Source organism: Rutidosis leptorrhynchoides, chromosome 3, assembly GCF_046630445.1.
Source record: "Rutidosis leptorrhynchoides isolate AG116_Rl617_1_P2 chromosome 3, CSIRO_AGI_Rlap_v1, whole genome shotgun sequence".
Taxonomy (NCBI): Eukaryota; Viridiplantae; Streptophyta; class Magnoliopsida; order Asterales; family Asteraceae; genus Rutidosis; species Rutidosis leptorrhynchoides.
Window position 1 is genome coordinate 195,067,092 of NC_092335.1, and position 23,319 is coordinate 195,090,410.

Here is a 23,319-nt window from a genome sequence, read left to right on the forward strand (position 1 = left end):
ACAGGGGGTAAAGTGTCAAATCAACATTTTCATAAAAAATCTTAAATAAACTCCACCCAAATATTCAACAGGTCATATCTTTTCACTCGCAACGAGTTAAATTTTTCCGGCATCATCGTTAAACTCGAAATAATTTTACAAACACAACGTCACTAACTATACGCAAAACGGATTCTTTTTAAAAAAAACGTTAAATATTTGGAGTACTTTTCATACACGTTGATTTTGCGTTAAATTTTTAAAAGTCAACAATTTCATAGCGAAACGCGGAGATGCACATATATTGTTAATTTAAAATAACATTTAAATCTTTCACGGGTTATACCTTTTAGTTCGACTCGAGTTGCGCTTCAACGACATCGTCGTTAGCCACGAAATAATTTTACAAACTAAACGCAATAAAATACATTGAAAACCGAACCCCCGGCGCGAAACGAGATTTCGAAAACTAGTTAAAGCTAAAGAACTGAAAAAAATATATAAAAACAATTGAAAAGAAAAATTCCACAATATATATTTTAATTTGAAGAACCACTGAATGCCAATGCAAAATGCAGCAGAGAAGCAATAATAAGCATTAAAATAAGTTCATAACGAGTGATCTGTAATGAACTGTTGCTGCCAAACTGACCAGAACCACCCTTTACAACTTCACTTCTGCCGCCAGTTGACACATTTACAGACGATGAACCTAAAAACACAATTTTAACAACACTTAATTATAGTCGGTACAAGGGTACATAATGACCAACGTGTTACAAAGATAGTCTAACATTAAGTTGTTGAAAGCAGATAAACAGTATAGATAACTTACAGTCATAATCAGACCATCCAATTCGCTGATTACCCAAATCGTAAACAATAATCTTGTCTTTAAGTACAAGGTCTGCATGACCAAATAAAAACAACGGTCAAACCATGTCATTAATGGTCAAATATTTTAAGGGACTTAAAGATACCGTGGTTATAAACTATACCTCCTAAAATAGTAATTCCTTGATTTGCACTTGTTTGAAAGCCAATGCACCAAATCCCAGCCCCGCCGCCCTACAATTACAAAATTTGTTTAAATAAGTGAACATAAATATTCTTCAAAAAAAAAAAAAAAATTATATATATATATATATATATATATATATATATATATATATATATATATATATATATATATATATATATATATATATATATATATACAGTGGCGAAACTAGGATTTCTTTCACCGGGGGCAAAAAAATTTTTTTTAATCGTAGCAATTTTTTTGGACAAAATTTGAAGATTTTGGGACAAAAGTTGGATATTTTGGGGCAAAATTTGAAAATTTTGGGGCAAAAATTGGAGAATTTGGGGCAAAATTTGAAGGTTTTGGGGCAAAATATGTAGGTTTGAGGGCAAAAAATAAAATCCACCGGGGGCAAAGTCGAAAAACCCAAAATTTTTACACTGAAAAAAAATATCCACCGGGGGCGGCCGCCCCCTGCCCCTTAACACTTTCGCCCCTGTATATATATATATATATATATATATATATATATATATATATATATATATATATATATATATATATATATATATATATATATATATATATGGGCACGATCCATGGATAAGCTTAAAAGGAGTACAAACGGGATAAGCAAAATAAAAAAAAAAAATTTTGAATTTTTTTTACATTCATAAATCTGCATTAAAATGCACCTCTAATCAATTTTTTCATAAAAAAAAAATTCAAAATCTTTCAAAAATCGATGATGAATGGTAAAATTAACCATTCATCGGGTTAATTTATCATTCATCTTGTTTACGATGAATGATAAAATTAATCAATGCTAAAAAACCAGATGAATGGTTAAATTAACCATTCATCTGTTTTTTTTTATCATTCATCATAAACAGATGAATGGTTAAATTAACCATTCATCTGCTTTTTTTTAGCATTGATTAATTTTATCATTCATCGCGAACAAAAAGAATGCTAAATTAACCAGATGAATGGTTAATTTTACCATTCATCATCAATTTTTACCATTCATCATCGATGTTTACTATTCATCATCGATTTTCGAACGATTTTGTTAAAAAACTTTTTAAATTTTTTTCGTTTTCTTCTATTTGCATATTAAAGGATCGTTTTTTTTAAAAAAAAAATTTAAAATTTTACTTATCCAGTTTGTATCCCATTTAGTGCTTATCCATGGATTGGTCCACTATATATATATATATATATATATATATATATATATATATATATATATATATATATATATATATATATATATATACATATATAATGGAGAAGTAATCAATCGGGGAGAAGTGGGGGAAGCAAAATTTTATTTTTTTCGTTTTTTTGGAATTTTTTCTCCCGGCATCAAGATCACACGAAAATATGAACATTTAGAAAAGACACTTCATGATGAATGTTTTTATTTAGGCGGAAAAACGATCGACAAAAATAACATTCAAGATAATATTGTTCGTGAAGAATGTGAAAGTTTTTGTTTTCATGTTTTGTGAAGTAAAATTTAGCCCGATTTAAGGTTTAGGGTTTTGGGTTTAGTCCCTAAAACCAAAACCCAAAATTCCAAACCCTAAACTCTAAACCGTTCGTGTTAAAAACTCAATCTAAATCCTAAATCTAAACCCTAAATCTAAATCCTAAATTTTTAAACCCTAATATCTAAACCCTATAAACCCTAATATCTAAACCTTAATATCTAAAACCTAAACATACGCTCGAAAAACACAATAATTTTTATATATTACTTCTTCGAGCGTTTTTCCTCCAAAATAAAAACATTTATCACAAAGTGTCTTTATTAAATGTTCATATTTTCATCAAATCTATAATGTTCGTGAACAAAATTTTTTCAAAAAACGAAAAAAACTTTGGATGAAAAAATTTTGTTCACGAACATTATAGATTGGATGAAAATATGAACATTTAATAAAGACATTTTGTGATAAATGTTTTTATTTTGACGGGAAAACGCTCGAAGAAGTAATATATAAAAATTATCGTGTTTTTCGAGCGTATGTTGAGGTTTTAGATATTAGGGTTTAGATATTAGGGTTTATAGGGTTTAGATATTAGGGTTTAAAAATTTAGGGTTTAGGGTTTAGATTTAGGGTTTAGATTTAGGATTTAGATTGAGTTTTTTACACGAACGGTATAGAGTTTAGGGTTTACGATTTGGGGTTTTGGGTTTTAGGTTTAGGGACTAAACTCAAAACACCAAACCCTAAACCCTAAACTCTAAATTGAGCTAAATTTTACTTCACAAAACATGGAAAAAAAAACGTTAACATTCTTAATGATCAATATTATCTTGAATATTATTTTTGTCAATCGTTTTTCCGCCTAAATAATAACATTTATCACGAAGTGTCTTTTTTAAATATTCATATTTTCGTGTGATATTGATGCCTGAAAAAAAAAGTTCCAAAAAAAATGAAAAATAAAAAATTTGCTTCCCCCCGATTGGTTACTTCATATATATATATATATATATATATATATATATATATATATATATATATATATGGTGAGGATCCATGGAGAACTTGGGTAATGAGAGAACCTAGAGAACTCACATATTAATGTACATGCACCTACCATATGTACCTATTATTTGGGGAAAAAAAAATTCCAGGAAATTTTTTTTTTCTGGAAAAAAAATTCCGAAAGTATTTTTAATTCCATGTCAGCATGCCACGTCATCATGTTGACTGCCACATCAGCCAAACTGACTGCCATGTCAGCACAGACTGACACGTGGCTCAGCCTGTGCTGACGTGGCAGTCATTTTGTGGTGACGTGGCATGCTCACGTAAAAATTCAACTTTTTTCAACAAAAAAAAAAAAAAATTCTTAAGCCCGATTTACAGTTTAGGGCTTAGGGTTTAGGGTTTAGTGTTTTGGGTTTAGTCCCTAAACCCAAAACCCTAAGCCCTAAACCCTAAACTCTAAACCGTTCGTGTTAAAAAACTCAATCTAAACCCTAAACCCTAATTTCTAAACCATAATTTATGTTTAGGAATGAATTGATGCGATAGGACGAAAATACCTTTACTGATATGAGTGAAATAACATGGTGCTAAGAAAGGCTCGGCATGAAAGTGGCAATAAGTGAAATAACATGGTGCTATGGGTTCTCTCCTATGTCAAGTTCTCTCTAGATCCATTCATGATATATATATATATATATATATATATATATATATATATATATATATATATATATATATATGGTGAGGATCCATGGAGAACTTGAATAGGGAGAGAACTTAGAGAACTCACATATTAATGTACATGCACCTACCATATGTACCTATTATTTTAAAAAAAATTCAAAAAAAAATAAATAAATTCCAGGAAATTTTTTTTCTGGAAAAAAAATTCCTAAAGTATTTTTAATTCCACGTCAGCATGCCACGTCATCAACTTGACTGCCACATTAGCCAGACTGACTGCCATGTCAGCACAGACTGACACGTGGCTCAGCCTGTGCTGATGTGGTAATCAGCCTGCTGACGTGGAAAAATTCAACTTTTTTCAAAAAAAAAAAAAATTCGTAAATTTTATTTTTTTTCCCCAATTTTTTTTCAAAATTTAGCCCGATTTAGAATTTAGGGTTTACGGCTTAGGGTTTAGGGTTTAATGTTTTGGGTTTAGTCCTTAAACCCAAAACCCTAAACCGTAAGCCCTAAACCCTAAACTCTAAACTATTCGTGTTAAAACTCAATCTAAACCCTAAATCCAAACTCTAAACCCTAATTTCTAAACCATAATTTATGTTTAGGAATGAATTGATGCGATAGGACGAAAATACCTTTACTAATATGAGTGAAATAACATGGTGCTAAGAAAGGCTCTGCATGGAAGTGAAATAAGTGAAATAACATGGTGCTATGAGTTCTCTCCTATGTCAAGTTCTCTCTAGATCCTTTCACTATATATATATATATATATATATATATATATATATATATATATATATATATATATATATATGCCATACCATAGATTTCGAGTTCTGCTGAAGAAGGTAGTCCTGAGGTCTAAGATGCATTGAAGAACCACCAGCAAAGTTCAAACTTACTGTTGGGAATATGCTTGAGACACTAAAAAAACATTAAAAACCCCTTATAACATTTAACGAGAAACACATACGGGGCCAGATTTTGGGGCGTGCAAAACATGCGATCGCACATGCCCCAAATCCAAAAGGGCCTTAGAATATAAACCAACAAGATATTATATCGTCAATTTATTTATAAAGTTTTAAAATAATACATCTTTACAATATTATTGAACTTATTTTTATATGCATGAAAAATTTTCATATATAGAGGGTCTCTTTTTGCTTATTGAACAAGACCCTTAATAACAGGATGGCCTTAAACATATATCAGAATATAAAAGACCGGGCTTGGAAACACATATGAGGTTTTGAAAATTTAATGAAATTAATGCAGCATTTGAGCTCCAAAAAGAGACAATGTTAAGAAGAATTGTGATACGGTCGGTTATACGTGGGCAAGTCTGAAGAAACGGTTTTGTACGTTAGAAGTGGAGTTTATTTCTCCACGTTTCACAAGTCATCACACTCCTTACATATAACCCATGATCTACCTTGTTTATTTATTTATTGCATGTAGTTATTTAGAAGTTATCTATGTTCTAGAATAGCAGGAAGTAACCGTGGTTTATATTAGTATAAATATGTGTGATGCTTTGTTTTAAAATATGAATGAAAAAGTATTTGGTTTAATCCAAAAGTCTGTCTCTTATCTATTTTCTTTGGAGACTCGCCATCTCGAATCGGCTTTATTCTAGGAGTTAGCGGTCGACTCGAATAGACCGTATCAATGGTGCTTTCATTGAGTCCCTCCCTCGATGAATCACTCGCCACTAATAACCGCCTACTTGCCACCAACAACCAACTTCTCAAAGCTCTCGTTGAGAGCACAAACAAGTTGGTCGACGTCTATCAATCCCGAAACGCTATCCTTGAATCCATGAACCAAAAACTTGAAGCTGTTGTGAAGCAATCCTCTACACTCACCAAGGTTGGTTTCCCCGCACCCTCGAAACCAACTCCATCATTTAACAATGATACAACCATCACCACCCCACTTGAATTAGTGCCAAAAAACCTTAGCCTTATTGAAGACACACTCAATGGCAGCCACATTCTCCCTACATCATCCACTCGCCATCTCATTGTCCCAACCAAAATCACTATTGTTCAGTCCCCAATCCCACACCTTCTCACCGTTCCACTTATACTAAGCCCCATACTCTTCATCAAACTTGGTTTTCTTTGCCCGAAGATATCCTTTCCGGGTCACACATACAAACCACCCAAGTTAGTAGTTCTTTAAAATATACATGAACCACCTTGGAAGCCATCACAAGTCGTCGAATTATCACCATTTCAAGCTAGTTATGGACGGCCACTTCCGAAACCACCATGGAAGATTTCTTCAACCTTGAGGGCAAGGTTGAATTTCAACCAGTGGGTATTGATACGGTCGGTTATACGTGGGCAAGTCTGAAGAAACGGGTTTAGTACATGAACGGTTTTGTACGTTAGAAGTGGAGTTTATTTCTCCACGTTTCACAAGTCATCACACTCCTTACATATAGCCCATGATCTACCTTGTTTATTTATTTATTTATTGCATATAGTTATTTAGAAGTTATCCATGTTCTAGAATAGCAGGAAGTAACCGTGGTTTATATTAGTATAAATATGTGTGATGCTTTGTTTTAAAGTATGAATGAAAAAGTATTTGGTTTAATCCAAAAGTCTGTCTCTTATCTATTTTCTTTGGAGACTAGCCATCTCGAATTAGCTTTATCCTCATGTATCAACCTTACAAGGGGAAGTGTAGAACTCACTCGCAAAAGCCAGCTTTAAGGAGGAGGGAACACCTACCCTTATAAGGCACCAACTAGTTTGTTATATAGTCAATGTGGGATCATATCAATACTCCACCCTTTAAAGATCCAACGTCCTCATTGGTCACGGTTGGCACGTCCTCGTTGGTCACAGTTGACAACCTCTCTTCCAGTCCAAGCCACCACTCCTAGGTGTTGGGATCTCGAAAGATGGGATCTCTCAATGAAAGCACCAATTATACAAGCCTATCCCACGCTAGGCATGTATCAACCTTACAAGGCGAAGTGTAGAACTCACTCCCAAAAGTCAGCTTTAAGGAGGAGGGGACACCTACCCTTATAAGGCACCAACTAGTTTGTTCTATAGTTAATGTGGGATCATATCAAATTGAATTATATGAAATAAGTTGATGAGGAAAAAAAACCTTGAAGTTATTAGGTAACATTGATTTCCATTTAAAATAATCGGCTGCACAGACTGTGATACCGATTGGGTAATCTGCAGCAACAAAAAGGATACCAAAGATGAAATCAAAATTACGACCACCAAAAAGTGCCTACAACTTTTTAATAAATGTTTGAAAAGGCACGTGCATTGAAAAAGATATTTGACTTCATTAATGGTAACTCGAAAAAAATCTTGTTTACTAAAAACTTCACATGATGAATGTAAAAGTGAAGTTTTTGAACGTGCGTACTTACAGCATCCACAAAAGGTGTGTAAGCATCTTGAACCAGGTATGCCAAAGTTGTTCCTGAATCGATTATGGTTCCTAGTTGGTTGTCTGATATTGCAAATGTTGATGGATCAATCGCCAATGTTTGGCCGTTCACAGAAATACTCTGCAGATTTACATTATAATGTGACCTGTAAACGTGCATGCATGGGTGAAAATAAATATTAGTCTACCTTCAAATTCACAAATGTTTGTTTGCTTATAATCCAGTATAACACTACTAGAAAAATGAGAACAGGGGACGCATGCCTTTTGTGGCGCTCCAAAAGCGCCACTAAAGGGTTACTAAATGACAAAATTTTCAACGCTCACTTAGTTTTGGTCAAATGTTGTCATTTGTGGTGCTTTTTGTGGCGCTTGTGGCGCCACATTTGATTTATTGAATTTATTTTAGATTTAAATAAATGAAGCTTATGAAAAAAAAACCGTCAAGTCTTTTGTGGCGCACAAAATCGTCACTTAATGTATTTTCTTTTTCTTCTTCATTTTAATTTTTTCCCCTCGAAAGGGAAAAAATTCCCGCCAACACTATTGTGGCGCCTTTTGTGGCGCACCAGCGCCACTAAATGGTAAAAAAAAAAAAATAGAGTTCAAGTAGTAATATTACTTACTAGCAAGGTTGAAAAAGATGCGAGACGGAGTTAATATGATAGGGACATTAAAACGTCGCAACGAAAAAGTCAACGTTGGTCAACATCCGTCTCGGTCGTAGTTGACCGTCTTTTCGCGACGTTGACATTTTTTAGCCGTTTCTAGGTCCGTTGCAAATGGTAAAAACCATTGTGACGCCCATCTCGACCGTTTTTACAACACTATTTATTAGTATTGTGGCACACACCATAACACAACAGTTATTACAACGTTGCATCAATCCACGTCATTATATTATATATTACAAAACGGTGTTACTTAAAGCTTATGTTTATCAAAATATAAGCCACATCAGAGTTAGTTTTCCAAACACATCTTCCCGTCCAGCTTCCATATTTAAAATACGAAACATTGAATATCGTAAAAAGTTATCGGATGTCTTGTAAGATCCTCAAGCACACCAATATTAGAAAATAAACGATTCAGAAACGCTCCATACGAAAGAGGTCTTTTTCTCGGGCGATCCCAATCGCTGTTCAAAAAAAAAAAAAAAGAAACGCTCCATACGAAAGAGGTCTTTTTCATTGTCGCATGTCAATTTCTTTCTCGGTATGTATGTTTCGATCAATCATCTTTTGGATGATTCGATTTTCATTTATAATACGTCCTTTTTCGCCAAAAAAAATAACATTTGAATATAAAGTTAGAATGATGCGACATTGAATGAGGTGACGACGATCGAATGTCAATTGAATGACGGTTGAATATGACTGTCAAAAGTTAACGGTGAACGCGGTGATTGAATAAATAAAAATTATTATTTTTCATTTATGGAAGTGGACAATTAATTTGGAACATACCAAAATAGAATAATGAACAATAGATATGGGACAGATGAGTAATAAATAAAAATAATACTGTTAATAAAAATAAAAGATAATTATAAAAATAATAAAAAATAATCTTAATATGATAAAAAGAATAGTAAATAATAATACGGAGTAATATTTAATATAATCAAATACTTAATACAGTAAATAAATAAAAATGATAGTAAATGAATAAATGATAATTAATCGGCAGCAAAATTTCATGAAAATTTCGAGTTCCCTCCACCAAAATTTTTAATACCGACAAAGCCTAAAAGAGTTGAAATTTAGAATGAGTAAAGGGGGTTTTCATGGTTCCATTTATCCAAAAGTTAGAAAAGTAGAAAACCCTAACTTCTTTCTCTGCTTTCATCTGCTACTGGCACATCTTCATATTCATCTGTGATTTCTCTGCTTCTGGCATTACACTACTGTATCAAGGTAACTCACATCTCAGTATCTCACTTCTTTCTCCAGATCTAAATGTAAATCCGTAGTATTTTTTTGTTGAGTTTTTTCACAATAAAATTAGTTAACGACATGAAATCGATTAGTGATTGTAAATTGCAAAGTTTCAAAGATACATCAGTTTTGGTCCAAATTCCTTTAACCACGATATGTATAAGTACTTTTGATTTTGGTGTATTATAATCATATAAAGTAGCAACTGATTTGCAATGTTGTTGACTGTAGACGTTGGTGGGAAGGTTAAGAATTAGAACTTCTCTAAAATCATTTGAGTATTGAGCGTTTTGTGTTACCAGGTGACGATCATTAGAGGATATGAAGAAGAGACTGAAGACAGGCAAAAAGTGAGGAGGAGATGGGTTCTGTTTAAGGTATTAGCTCTAACTTTGATATATATGATAATTTAATTATTTGTTTATTTAATTGGTACATTGATTATGATGTAGTGGATGTCTTTATGGCTTGCTAAACTCGAATTGATTTTTTCTTGAATAGTACATATGATATTTTACAGTAAGTCTCCCAAAACAAAATCTTATCGTCGCTCAAAATCTCGTTCAAAGTCTGGCTCTCCTCGTGCTCGTTCTTGATCAGAATGTCACCTAGCAGCAAAGTACTTTTTTCGTTCATTTTTTGGAGCTATTTTTGTTAATTTGTCATGCCCTGGGTTATTGAATCTTATTACAATTATCTTAAGTACCAAATTTACTGCTTGCCGTTGAGCAGTTATCATACATCATATTACCATATTAAGTGGTTATTAATATTGTTTTTGATATGTATGGCTCTCGTTTTACATGTTGGTTTTATTTTGTTTCATCTTCTATGCTTTTTGTTGCCATACTAATATGTAAATATAGTACTAATATGATGAAAACTAATATGATGTTCTGTTTGTCTTGTAGGAAGTTTAACTCTTGGATTTTCAAGAACTTTTACATATCGTTAGATACTTAGATGGTATTGTTCAAATTTGGATCACCTTGATTTATAAGAGGTAACACAATTACTATGAAGTTTCTTTCTAGTGTTATTACGGTATTAGGATACATATTATCAAGCGCTTGAATATTTATGTCAAAACTGGAGTGTAACTTTGAGATTTCGTAAGTAGTTAATTCTTGTCACTCTATCTATGCATAACAGTTTGTATATGTATATATATACACACACACACACATAACATTTTATGTATATGTATGTAAATATAAATACAATTGTTCAAATTTATTAAACATCGGCAAATGTTTTGTAAACACGCAGGCCCGTATGGAAGAGTTGAAGATAGTGTCCGGGAGGAAGATGGGACGAGAATAACGATGGCGACGAGGGGGAAGATGGTGACGAGGAGGAAGTCGTTAGCATGATAATGAAAACTGAAAATTGGAATTGTTTGTGGCGATTGAATGTTAAGAACAATTAGTGTCAAGTCTTTGAACTTAATTTGTATGTTACCTCTTGACATTTATTTAACGCTTTAGACCTTTTGTTGGTGTTATTGTATGTTGATATTGTGGTAAATGTCTTTAAATAAATTTTGGTTTTATGGGATGAAAGCCTGGAACTTCTGGGCTGGCAGTAGCAAATACAGCTAGCTGCTGCCAATTTTTTTTTTATTTTTTAGCGCTACAAATGGGTTTGTTTAATATATATATATATAATTATGAATATCTAAAGTGGCGATTTTTTGCGCCACTAAAAGGTGGTCACATAATAATTTCTTTTCAATTAATAATTATTTATATAAAATCAATTGTGGGGCTTGTTGCGTCACAAATATGCGCCACTAAATGGTTATTTAATTTCTTTTTTCTTTTAATTTAAAAAATGTGGGTCCCACAAAAGCGCCACAAAAAAGCTCCACAAAATATCAAAAGGGGCGAGGATTAAGTGGCGGTCGAAAACGCGCCATAAAAGCGCCACAATAGATCTGCAGCGGCGCTTTCTTACTCAAAAGTGGCGCTTTTTGAGCGCCACTAAATGTGATATTTCTTGTAGTGTAAGCGTATCATTACACATAGTTCTTTAATCATTCAACATTACATAATGGAAGAAAAAAGCATGATTGTAACAGAAAGAAAACTTACTGTGATTGAACAAGTGGAGTATATACCATATTTGGGTCCATAATTTGACCAATGACCAAAATACCCCCGCCACTGTCACTTCCAACGAGACAATGAGAGAATACATCAGATGCAATCCCTTGTGAAGATAGTTGTGAAATTATCGACAAACCTTGTTGACCAAATCCAAATATTCCGTCAACTGCTCTATCACGTATTGTCAAGTCACCAGTTTGCCACGTACTACAACTGTTACAATTTGCATAACTCGGTAAATCAAAAACGTTTTTACAATAGTAATAGTAATAGTAATAGTAATAGTAAGTTGTTAACTTTCTGATAACTCACCCAAATACAACATTGGTTGAAGAACTAGATGATCCAGTATCAAGATGCATCAAGTCAGATACATAATAACCGGACGTATTGCTACCATCTCCATAATTGAATATGTAACTACACTGATTATTTGAGCACCCAGATTGACTAGCTTGAGAACACCGTTGGTCTGAACACGAAATTTTAGAACTTGTTGATGACTTTGAAGGGTCGTAGAACTTAAGCGGAAGCTGATAACAAATTTACATAGCATCATTACTTCGTTAGTACTTTTTCAAAATATCGAGAGAAGTTACTTTTCCGTATAAAAAATGGAGTATGAGTTTCTAATAGCCGATCTTAAGAATTAAAAATATGCAAATGTTAACAGTACATTAAGGCAGTTGTAGGAAGTTATTTCCAAAATTGGTTATTATTTTCAAAGTACAAACAATTTTAAAGAAGTATACTTGAAGTCCGGATGATGTCGGGCAACTGTTGCACGAGGCGCAACTGACCCATAAAGCATCACTTCCGGTATCTATTTGTACATAATAGTCCTTTGGAGGAGATCCCAACTGTACTTTTGTATAATAAAACCTATAATGATAATAAATATTACAATATATAAGTTTTACAACAAAATGCAAAACAAAAAAGGTCGAAATACTCATACTCATTAAAACATTAAAACCTAATGATTAACATTAACATACAAATCAATTATAAACCAATATAACCTCTTAGTACAACCATAGAAGAAGTTTATAGTACTCATAATTCACAATTAGAGCTAAGTAGCTAACTTTAAAATAAGGTCAAACCTAATGCCTAAGCACCAAACATTACAATCCACCACTATATATCAGTATGACAGCATATATCATTATTACGGAGTATATCAATATATCACCATATTCTACTTAAATATGTATAAATGTATAATGTGATGAAAAAACTGCTTTCTAGACAAACTTGAAAACATAAGTGCATAAACCAAGAATCTTTTCATTTGGGTAAAAAAATACACAACCAAAATAACATCAAAGCAAGAAACTTTTTACATTTTAACAATAACCCATATAATTAATTTGCTAATTTTGGCTAAAAGTTGTATAAAATTTCTAAGAAATGATAATAAAGAAGAATTAGAAATACCCAACAAGATAAGGATCATAAGTTCCCTCAACTTGGAAATCAACAACACCAACTGAAGAAGATTGTTGTTGCAATATTCTACGGTGTCTATAACTATCTCTATCTCTAAGTTTACTCAATTCAATTATATGGTTCACCGGAAAAGCTCTTTCCAACGTTAAAGTCGCCGGAAACCCACCAAGAACGACCGCTGCCTGCAACAACACAATTATGAAGGCGCAAGAAAATGCTAAAGTCACCGGATTTCTGACACGAAAAGAAACCGGCATTCTTCCCTTTTTCTCAGATTAGTTTAGTGATATTCTTTAACTTAAAAACATAAACACACATGTATACGTGTCTTATGGATTGCTTGAGAATAGAATCCGACCGGTTTTTAGGATTTTCGGATAATTGAGTAGATTTGAAGCCGGCAGGAATCAAGGATCAAACAAGGGAGTTTGATAAATGTTTTTCGCTGCGATAAGCATTCAGGTCATTTAATACTCGTTTGGTTTTGTCCAAATTTCTATTACCACACTAATTTAATGTAAGTTATATATATATATATATATATATATATATATATATATATATATATATATATATATATATATATATATATATATATATATATATATATGGTCAAGTTTACATCTTAAGCACAAAGTACGTTTTATTAATTCATCAAATTGTAAACAAGCATGTTAAATGACATTTACCAAGTATTATTTTATCTACATACTAATTCTAAATTTCTAATGTTGAGTTGGTTCGGTACTTTCTTAGGCAAACATGTAAATTTGGTTTTTTATTTTGTTTTATTAGGTACATGAGTTTTTGATTTGTTTTTCTATGTCTAATTTCATAATTTTCATTTTTTATGTGATCGACATTGTTGGTCTTCACCCTAGGGGCCAGCAACACCCTCATTCTTATCAAAAATCGATGAGATTGTTTAAGATCATTTATGTTTGTTGAGGCAGGATGTGTTTTGAGTTATTAATAATAACCAATACACATTTACATATTTTGTATTCACGTATGACAACTTGAATCAATAATCAATGACTTGAATCAATAATCAATAATCAATAACTTTATAAAGGGAATTAATAGTCATGCATTTATAATTATACCGTCTTTTGATTAGATTAATTAGTTAATACTCCGTAATTTATAATTAATAATTAAATTAAGTAATACTGTTATTGTTGTGTTTATAATTGCATTTTTTTTTTGAAAGGCAAGCTTGCATCAGTCCGGACCGAAGCCTAGTCATCATTTGCACACACACACGCGCTTTCGGGCAGGAAACCCGAACCACACTCTGAGGATCCGACCCTTTAACCATCCCGAGGGGCAGGCGGGCCGGATCTTAGTCCCGAAGCGGGTCGGTAAAACCTTCCCTTTGGGCCACCTTCAAGGAATATATTTCAATTCCTAGAGCGGGTGACGAGGCTCGAACCCGAGACCTCTAGCCCTGCGAGTACACAAGTGTAACCGCGGTACCATTGAAGCAATGCTTCGTTGGTGTTTATAATTGCATTTGGTGAATGCAAATACGTTTCATCAATCTATAATTCTAGACCATAATGTGTTATATGAAATTTCTAAGTGTATATATTTTAACTGTAAATAAATATTGTAGTCTTTTATGATTAAACCAAGAAAAGGAACATTTAAATTCATCATAATAAATGGGCTTTAAACGTCACTAATCAATTTCAAATGGATGCTTTGCGAAAAAAATAAAATAAATAAAATTTGGTGCATAACATACGTTTAGATACTGCCTTTTCCCTCCATTGATTAGGATACAAACCTTTGATGTTGACCCAATGCCGGCAATTTACTTCTTTTGATACTTGTACAGTGTACATAATTTGTTGTACATATACTAGATGTTTGAACCTTCTTTGCAAGTTCTTCACGACTTTTGACTTTGTAAATGTCATAATTTAATACCGTTTGTTTTATTAGTATGATTTATTACGGAGTATAAAAATAAATAAATGTGGTCAACGAGTTTAAAGTCGCCTTTCAAAAAAATAAAAAATAAAAAAGAGTTTAAATTAAAGTCAAGTAGTTAGATCAATTAAATTATGTATTACTTGAATTTCTTCCAAATTTCGAATATGTTTGTGCCAAATGTAAGCTGTTTTGAGATTTGACAAAAACAACAACAATAATAATAATAATAATAATAATAATAATAATAATAATAATCATCTTGTCTTGCTATACATTAAAATTATAATGATAATGATAATAATAATAAGACAAAATTGACAAAGTGATCATTGTGTTTGTCCATTTTTTTCCCTTTTCATTCTTGATTTTTAAAAACTGCAATTTTCATCCTTAATATCGTAAATGTATTCTAATATATTCTCTGCATTAATAGACACTTAAATTGTCCATTAGTGTAGGCTCGTGCATATCACGTGATTTTAAACCATTTCATATTCTAATGTATAATGTATTTTCATATATGTGATACTTCGTTCTATTTGTGTTCCTCTTATTACTCTGAGACTAATTAAGACAGAAACAATTTCACTGGCCAAGCATCATGGTTGGATTTCGAAAAAAAAGATCAATGAAAGCTTACACTTCGAGCACAACAATAGAATCGTCGACCTGGATTCTTTGATGTCAACGAAGTACGAATAATTGACGGACTACCACAAACACAATACTCAGTTATTCTGAATTAGGATCCAAGGTTGATTTAGGGAAATTATGTACGGGTATAGAACGAAAACAAACTAAATTAGGGCTTCCTTCATTATATTGTGTATATATTAGATATGGGTATATAATCATGTAATATGCACGAGCCTACACTAATGGGCAATTTCACCATCCATTAATGCAGGGATTAAATTGGGACACATTTACGCTATTAAGAATGCATATTGCAGTTTTGAAAAAATAAGGATGAAAAGGGAAAAAAAAATAGACAAACACATAGATCATTTTAACAATTTTGTTTAATAATAACAATAAATTTGTTTCTCGTTTTACATTCACATAAAAGTAGATATGCATGATCCCAAAATAACTACAAAATGTGATTCATGTTCGAATTCGACAAAATAAGTTGAATTTATCATATATTATGAACACTTATGTCACTTGAAAGAATTTTATAAGGGTGGCCGGATATGACGTATTTTTATAAAAAAACAGTAATTGTAGTGCACCATATAAAATTTTAATATATAGTTGATATTTCAGACAAGATACTGTGATGACCCGAAAATTTCCGATCAAATTTAAACTTAAATATTTATATGTTTCCGACACGATAATCAAAATCTGTAATGTTGAGTCTCGAAAATTTTGAAATCTATATTCATGTAATCAATTACCCTTTGACTATGCTCAACGATTCACGAACATTGATGTGTATATTTATATGTATAGATAATTAGTTAAAAACATTAACAAAGTATTAGATATATAATGTGACGACCCGAGAATTTCCGACCAAATTTAAACTTAATCTTTATATGTTTCCTACACAATAAGCAAAGTCGGTAATGTTAAAATCTCAAAAACTTTGAACTGTGTTCATATAATCAATTGCCCTTTGACTGCGTCGACGATTCACGAACACTTGTTTAAAAATAAATATGTATATATATATATATATGTGTGTATATATATATATATATATATATATGTATATGTATATATATATGTATATGTATATATATATATATGTATATATATATATATGTATATATATATATATATATGTATATATATATATATATATATATATGTTATTATGAATCTATATATGATTTCTATAAAATATATATAAAATAAAAAAATATTAACTATTCAGTAAATATTATCATAAAATATTACATAAATAATAAATGATACTATATCAAAGTTAACTGTAAGTTTAAATATAGTTGTTACATTGATATTAGTATCATTACTTTTATTATTGTTAAAATTGACAATTGTAATTTTGATATTATTATTTTTAATATATATATATATATATATATATATATATATATATATATATATATATATATATATATATATATATATATATATATATATATATATATATATATATATATATATATATATATATATATATATATATATATATAAAATTGGGTATGTATAAGTTATTATATTATTATTAATGTTACGGTTATCATTAATAAAACTAATAAGATTATTATTATCATTTTTGTTATTATTATCATTACTAGTAATTAAGATCATTAAAATTATCATCATTGTTAATAATAAGATTATTGTTTGTCATATTATTACTAAGCTCTTTATTAATAATATTATTAATTATATTATTATTAGTATTATTAATAACCTTAATATATTTATATTTATTAAATATCAAAATTTAAGAAACTGATATATATACATATATAAAATGTTATATAAATACAGAGATATATAAATATATATATACATATACAAAATAACAAAATTATGTATGTAAATACATATATAAATAATGATATACATATAACACTACGTATGTATATACTTGCTGATATAGAAAAATACGTGTTATGAAAACAGATATATACATAGTTATATATAAACAAATATAACTACAGATTTATATAATTACATATACAAAATATATACATATAATTATAGCTGTATGCTTATATATTTATATAATCAAACGCGTTCTTTTAGTCAATATAAGAGATTTAGATCCTTGTTTTCTATTACTCTGTGAATACTTGTCGACTAACATACACTAACTAACAAACAAATTACTGCTTCAATTGTTGAATTAACATATGTATTATCATCATATAATGATGGAAGTTGCTAAATGATAGGATCACCACATCACTACCATCTTCCTTTCTCTCTTTCTTTCTCTTTTCAATCAAACAACCGCAAACATCACCAACCCTCGCTGAATATCATTCACCATGAACACTCGTCACTACCACCTAACATCATCACTGTTGTCTGCTGCATCTGTTCTATCTTTATTTTTTTTTTTGGAACTGAAGACCCACCTGCAACCAAACGTTACCAAACACGCTACCATGACCAAAACCCATTTGTTGTTTGTACTAACCAAACACCTTATTGAACCCCTGATCTGTTAGTGCTGCTGCTGTGATATATAAACAATATTTCTGCAGCTTACCTTTCCTGTTTTATTTTTTTATTTTTGTTGTTGCTTCGTGTGAGAACCCCAAACCCCATCAAACAAACACCACCATTTAATCATCATTTTTCCGTTTATCTTTCTTCAACAATCACCATAACCCATATATTGCTACTCTTGCTTGCTCATTTTTTTTTTGTATACTGTCCGACTTCAAACGCAAAAGACTACACCAACCCAATTGCTATTACATAAATAATAATGATGGTGGCTAATTCTCTTTTCCTCCTTCCTATTGTGTGGCCGACACTTTTAAAACAAAAGGGAAGTTCACTTGGTTATTTTATTAGAAGCATAAATAATCATGATGAATACCATGACTGAGATGGTGCGTTGGAAGTACTAGTACAGACTAACCCCACAACCTTTTGCTCATTAAGCAATTTATATAAAAACAGATTAAATCGGTTATGGGGTCATGTATTGTTTGACCGAACATATGCATGGATATCATTTGCTTTTCTTCCTTATCTATGGTGGGACAAGTTAACAAGTAATGGCAGACAACCAATTCACAAACAACCCACTTGCAAATAAACAAGTCTTTAAACTTCTGCATGCGTATTAGTTGGGACCGAGGGTGGTTGTTTTGAAATTGGGTTGAGACACAAATTATATCCTTGACTGGATCGAATTATGATATTAAGAATGATACGTTGTAGTTGCAGCTCCCAAACGAATCCTTCTCAACCATGAATTTATCGATCTTTTTATTTAAAATGTATTGGGCTTATTAATTTTGCTAAATGGAGTTCCATGTATATTTAACATGTTGGACTGTGTTTTTGTATTGGGCCGAGATATTATATAATTCTCACTTGGGCCGTATCTCTTTTCCTGTTGGGCCGAAAGGATGACAATGATGAACACTAAATTGATGATGGTTGCGTTTATGAGGGTGATGATTAGTAAGAAAAGATGATGATTTATGGTTATCATAATAATAGAAATCATATTATGATTATGGGTACGATATGATTATGATGATATATTTGATGATAATGATAAATAAGATCACGATGATGAGTGACGAGTATAAGAATGATGATTATGATTCATTAATGTTATGTTAAATAACGATAATAATAAATATAATTAAGGATGTTATCGGGTTAGCGGGACGTCGCGGGTTCAAACTCGGACTTGGGCATTTTTGTTTAGGGCTACATCTTTGAGGTAGTAATTTTACTCTATTTATTTTTTTACTATTATTATTTATTATTATTATTATTATTATTATTATTATTATTATTATTATTATTATTATTATTATTATTATTATTATTATTATTATTATTATTATTAATTGTTATTATTGTTAGGTTAATTATTATCATTACTCACATTAATACAGTTGATATTATTATTATTATTAGTAATATTAAGATAAATATTATTGGTATTAATAATATTATTATTATCATTATGAATAAAATTACTATTTTTATGGTTATTATAGTTATCATTATTATTTTTGTTATCATTAATATTATTACAAAAATTATCATTTAAATTATTATTATTATTATTATCATCATTACTATTATTATCACTATTTTAGTATTATAAATTTTATTTTAATAAATAAATGACATTTATATATTTTACATCTATATTAATATTAGATACTATTTTGTTTAATAAAATATTATTATAATTAAGTTACAAATAATATATAAATATATTTTAAATTAAAGCATATATATATATATATATATAAATATGAGCTCTAATACATTATTTAATATTTTCAAGCATTAATATATAATATTTATAATAAATAACATATATTATATCCTAATTAAAATACTTTAGTAAGAATCTGTTATATAACTACTAAGCATCTAAAATATATAAAATAGATATAATTAATTTATTTATTAATATAACATACAAATTCTTAATATAAGAAGTATACTAATAATATTAATATATAAACTTGTTAATTGTTATTATGTGTTTTAATATATATAAAAATGATATAGGTTCGTGAATCAGAGGCCAACCTTGCATTGTTCAGTTCCGTCGTATGAATATTTTTACTACAAAATATTGGATAGTGAGTTTCATTACTCCCTTTTTATATATATTTTTGGGACTGAGAATACATGCGCTGCTTTTATAAATGTTTTACGGAATAGACACAAGTAATCAAAACTACATTATATGGTTGGATTATTAACCAAATATCGCCCTTCAAGTCTGGTAACCTAAGAATTTAGAGAAATGGCCCCTGATTGACGCGAATCCTAAAGATAGATCTATGGACCTTGACAAGTCCCATTCGGGGTACGAATGCTTTAGTACTTCGAGATTATTATTAAACAGACGAGAGGTTCTGTTTGGGGATATTCTATGCATTAAAGTTAACGTCGGTTACCAGGTGTTCAATCCATATGAATGATTTTTATGCAGATGGCTATATTCATGCATGATATGAAAATATGAAATCTTGTGGTCTATTAAAATATTGAAATGATTGTTATGATAAACTAATGAACTCACCAATCTTTTGGTTGACACTTGAAAGCATGTTTATTCTCAGGTATGAAAGAAATCTTCCGCTGTGCGTTTGCTCATATTAGAGATATTACTTGGAGTCATTCATGACATATTTCAAAAGACATTGCATTCGAGTTGTTGAATTTATCAAGATTATTATTAAGTCAATTATAGTTGGATGTATTATGAAATGGTATGCATGTCGTCAACTTGCAATGTAAGGAAAGTTTGTCTTTTCAAAACGAATGCAATGTTTGTAAAATGTACCATATAGAGGTCAAGTACCTCGCGATGTAATCAACTGTGGTGAATCATTTATAATCGATATGGACTTCGTCCGGATGGATTAGGACGGGTTTCTAAAGTTGGTATCAGAGCGGTGTCTTAGCGAACCAGGTCTGCATTAGTGTGTATAACTGATAAGTCGTTAGGATGCATTAGTGAGTCTGGACTTCGACCGTGTCTGCATGTCAAAAGTTTTGCTTATCATTAGTGTCGAAAATTATTTGCTTATTATCCTTAAAGTCTAGACACGTCTTACTACCTCTATTGCATAGACAGTGTATAGATAAATTCATATCTTAGCGTATCTGTTATTGTTACCTTTGCCTGACAGCTTCCGTAGATTCCTCCGTAACTTATGGGATTTTAGTATTATATATGCATATGTAAATTATGTATTGCAGGGTACTAATCTACATCCTATTCTATTCCTTATCGAAAATCCTTCATCTGATTGTACGAGATGAGTCCCTCAACCAAATTCGAGTCCCTTAGATTCCGATAACTATTCCGATAGTTATTCCGACAGCTATTCCGACATAGAGTTTCACTCAAGCTCCGAAATCAGTGTCACCGGAATGAATCAACCAATCAGCCATCCCCAATTCATCTGATGGTTTCGTAGTCGACTAAATCAATGGAGACGAGAAGAAGGCGATCCTTTCCACTCACCAACCTGCGCTCTTGGTGAAGAACCTGAAGCACTTACAGGCGAACCTGTTCATAACACCATTTTCTCTCATTTACAGAGTGTCTCGCCACGACTATATCATAAGTCAGATTCAAAACCTTATTCATTTGCTCGTTCATACCGACAATCATCCCAGAGTAATAAAGTCAATGAGTTTCGCACCCGAGCTGTAGCCTTGGAAAATATGGTGCAAAATGTACCAGCTCCAACAACATCAACGGCATCAACTGTACCACCAGCAACAACACAAACCACAACAACACACGCCTCAACATCACAATCGGTACCCCGAGCATAATCATCGTTCTACATGACGTTCCACATCATTTATCTTCGTTCAACATGGCGAATATGTAATCTCTCATGTTTTAGAGATTATATATTCTTGTTCTAACATAAATCAAATGAGTTTAATATCATATTAACTCATTAAATCCATGATTGCATCTGAAGAAAATATATATACAAGTATATTTTCATAAAGATTGTAATTAAAAATTCTTTTGTACAAACTGTTAATGGTGAAAATATTTTAACGGGTAGGTAATACCCGAGGAATATTTAGATTTCACTTTAATAAGTTACACCGTACATTCGACAAAGCTGATTCAACAGTCATTTACTATCCTACTTATAACCACCGATATACGTATCCGTTCATCGCAGAATAACCATTTTCATCCAATTTCATATTTGGATTTTGATTTATCAGAATCCAACAAGTGGCATAATGAAGAAAATATTTGATAAAATAAAATTTGTTAGAAACAAACAAATTAATTATGAGAAATTTTTGTTAAGAATCCACGCTAACTGTTCCTAGCTAATTGTTCTCAGCTAACTGATTACACTTTATCCATCGCAATTTAATTATCGCAATTTACAATCTCGCAATTTTATTTATCATCATTTAATTTCTGTTATTTACTTTACGCACTTTATTTATCCTCATTTATTTTTTGTTAATTATTTTACGCACTTTAAATATCGGGACACGTATACAAGGTTTTGACATATCATATCGACGCATCTATATATATTATTTGGAATAACCATAGACACTCTATATGCAGTAATGCGGGAGTTAGCTATACAGGGTTGAGGTTGATTCTATAATAATATATATAGTTTGAGTTGTGATCGAGTCTGAGACGTATACGGGTCACGATACGTATTAATTAATTCGAATATTATATATTAAACTATATATAAATTATTGGATTGTACCTGTGGACTATCGACTGTGGACTAATAATATTGGACAATTAAAATGAATTAAAATATTGATTATAACATATGAAACTAAACATTTCTTCAAGTTTGCCACTTGATTTCATCTTAAACCTCATTTGTATCTTGACGATTACAATTTGTGTTCAAACTTTTCATGATCCTTGAAAACACCTCAATCGAGAGGATGAACCAACCGCACTTCATCTACGGAAGAAAAGATTAATGCCTATAGTTATGCACCTGAAAAACTCTCGGAACCTGAACAAACGTTTGACACGTATCTGTGCTAACTCCTTTGGCGTTGTTATTACCGAAAATAACTTT

At 31.0% G+C, this 23,319-nt stretch overlaps 1 protein-coding gene across 1 annotated transcript; it reads right to left on the reverse strand.

Moving 5' to 3' along the window:
- Positions 1–518: 518 nt before the first annotated feature.
- Positions 519–13,383, reverse strand: LOC139900732 (aspartic proteinase 36-like). Its single transcript, XM_071883491.1, has 10 exons — positions 13,115–13,383; positions 12,427–12,556; positions 11,987–12,207; positions 11,660–11,887; positions 7,610–7,775; positions 7,333–7,406; positions 5,022–5,124; positions 978–1,047; positions 815–886; positions 519–691 (listed from the first exon to the last, which is right to left on the reverse strand). The coding sequence occupies exons 1-10, from the start codon at positions 13,381–13,383 to the stop codon at positions 519–521; spliced, it is 1,506 nt and encodes a 501-aa protein (XP_071739592.1).
- Positions 13,384–23,319: the final 9,936 nt, after the last annotated feature.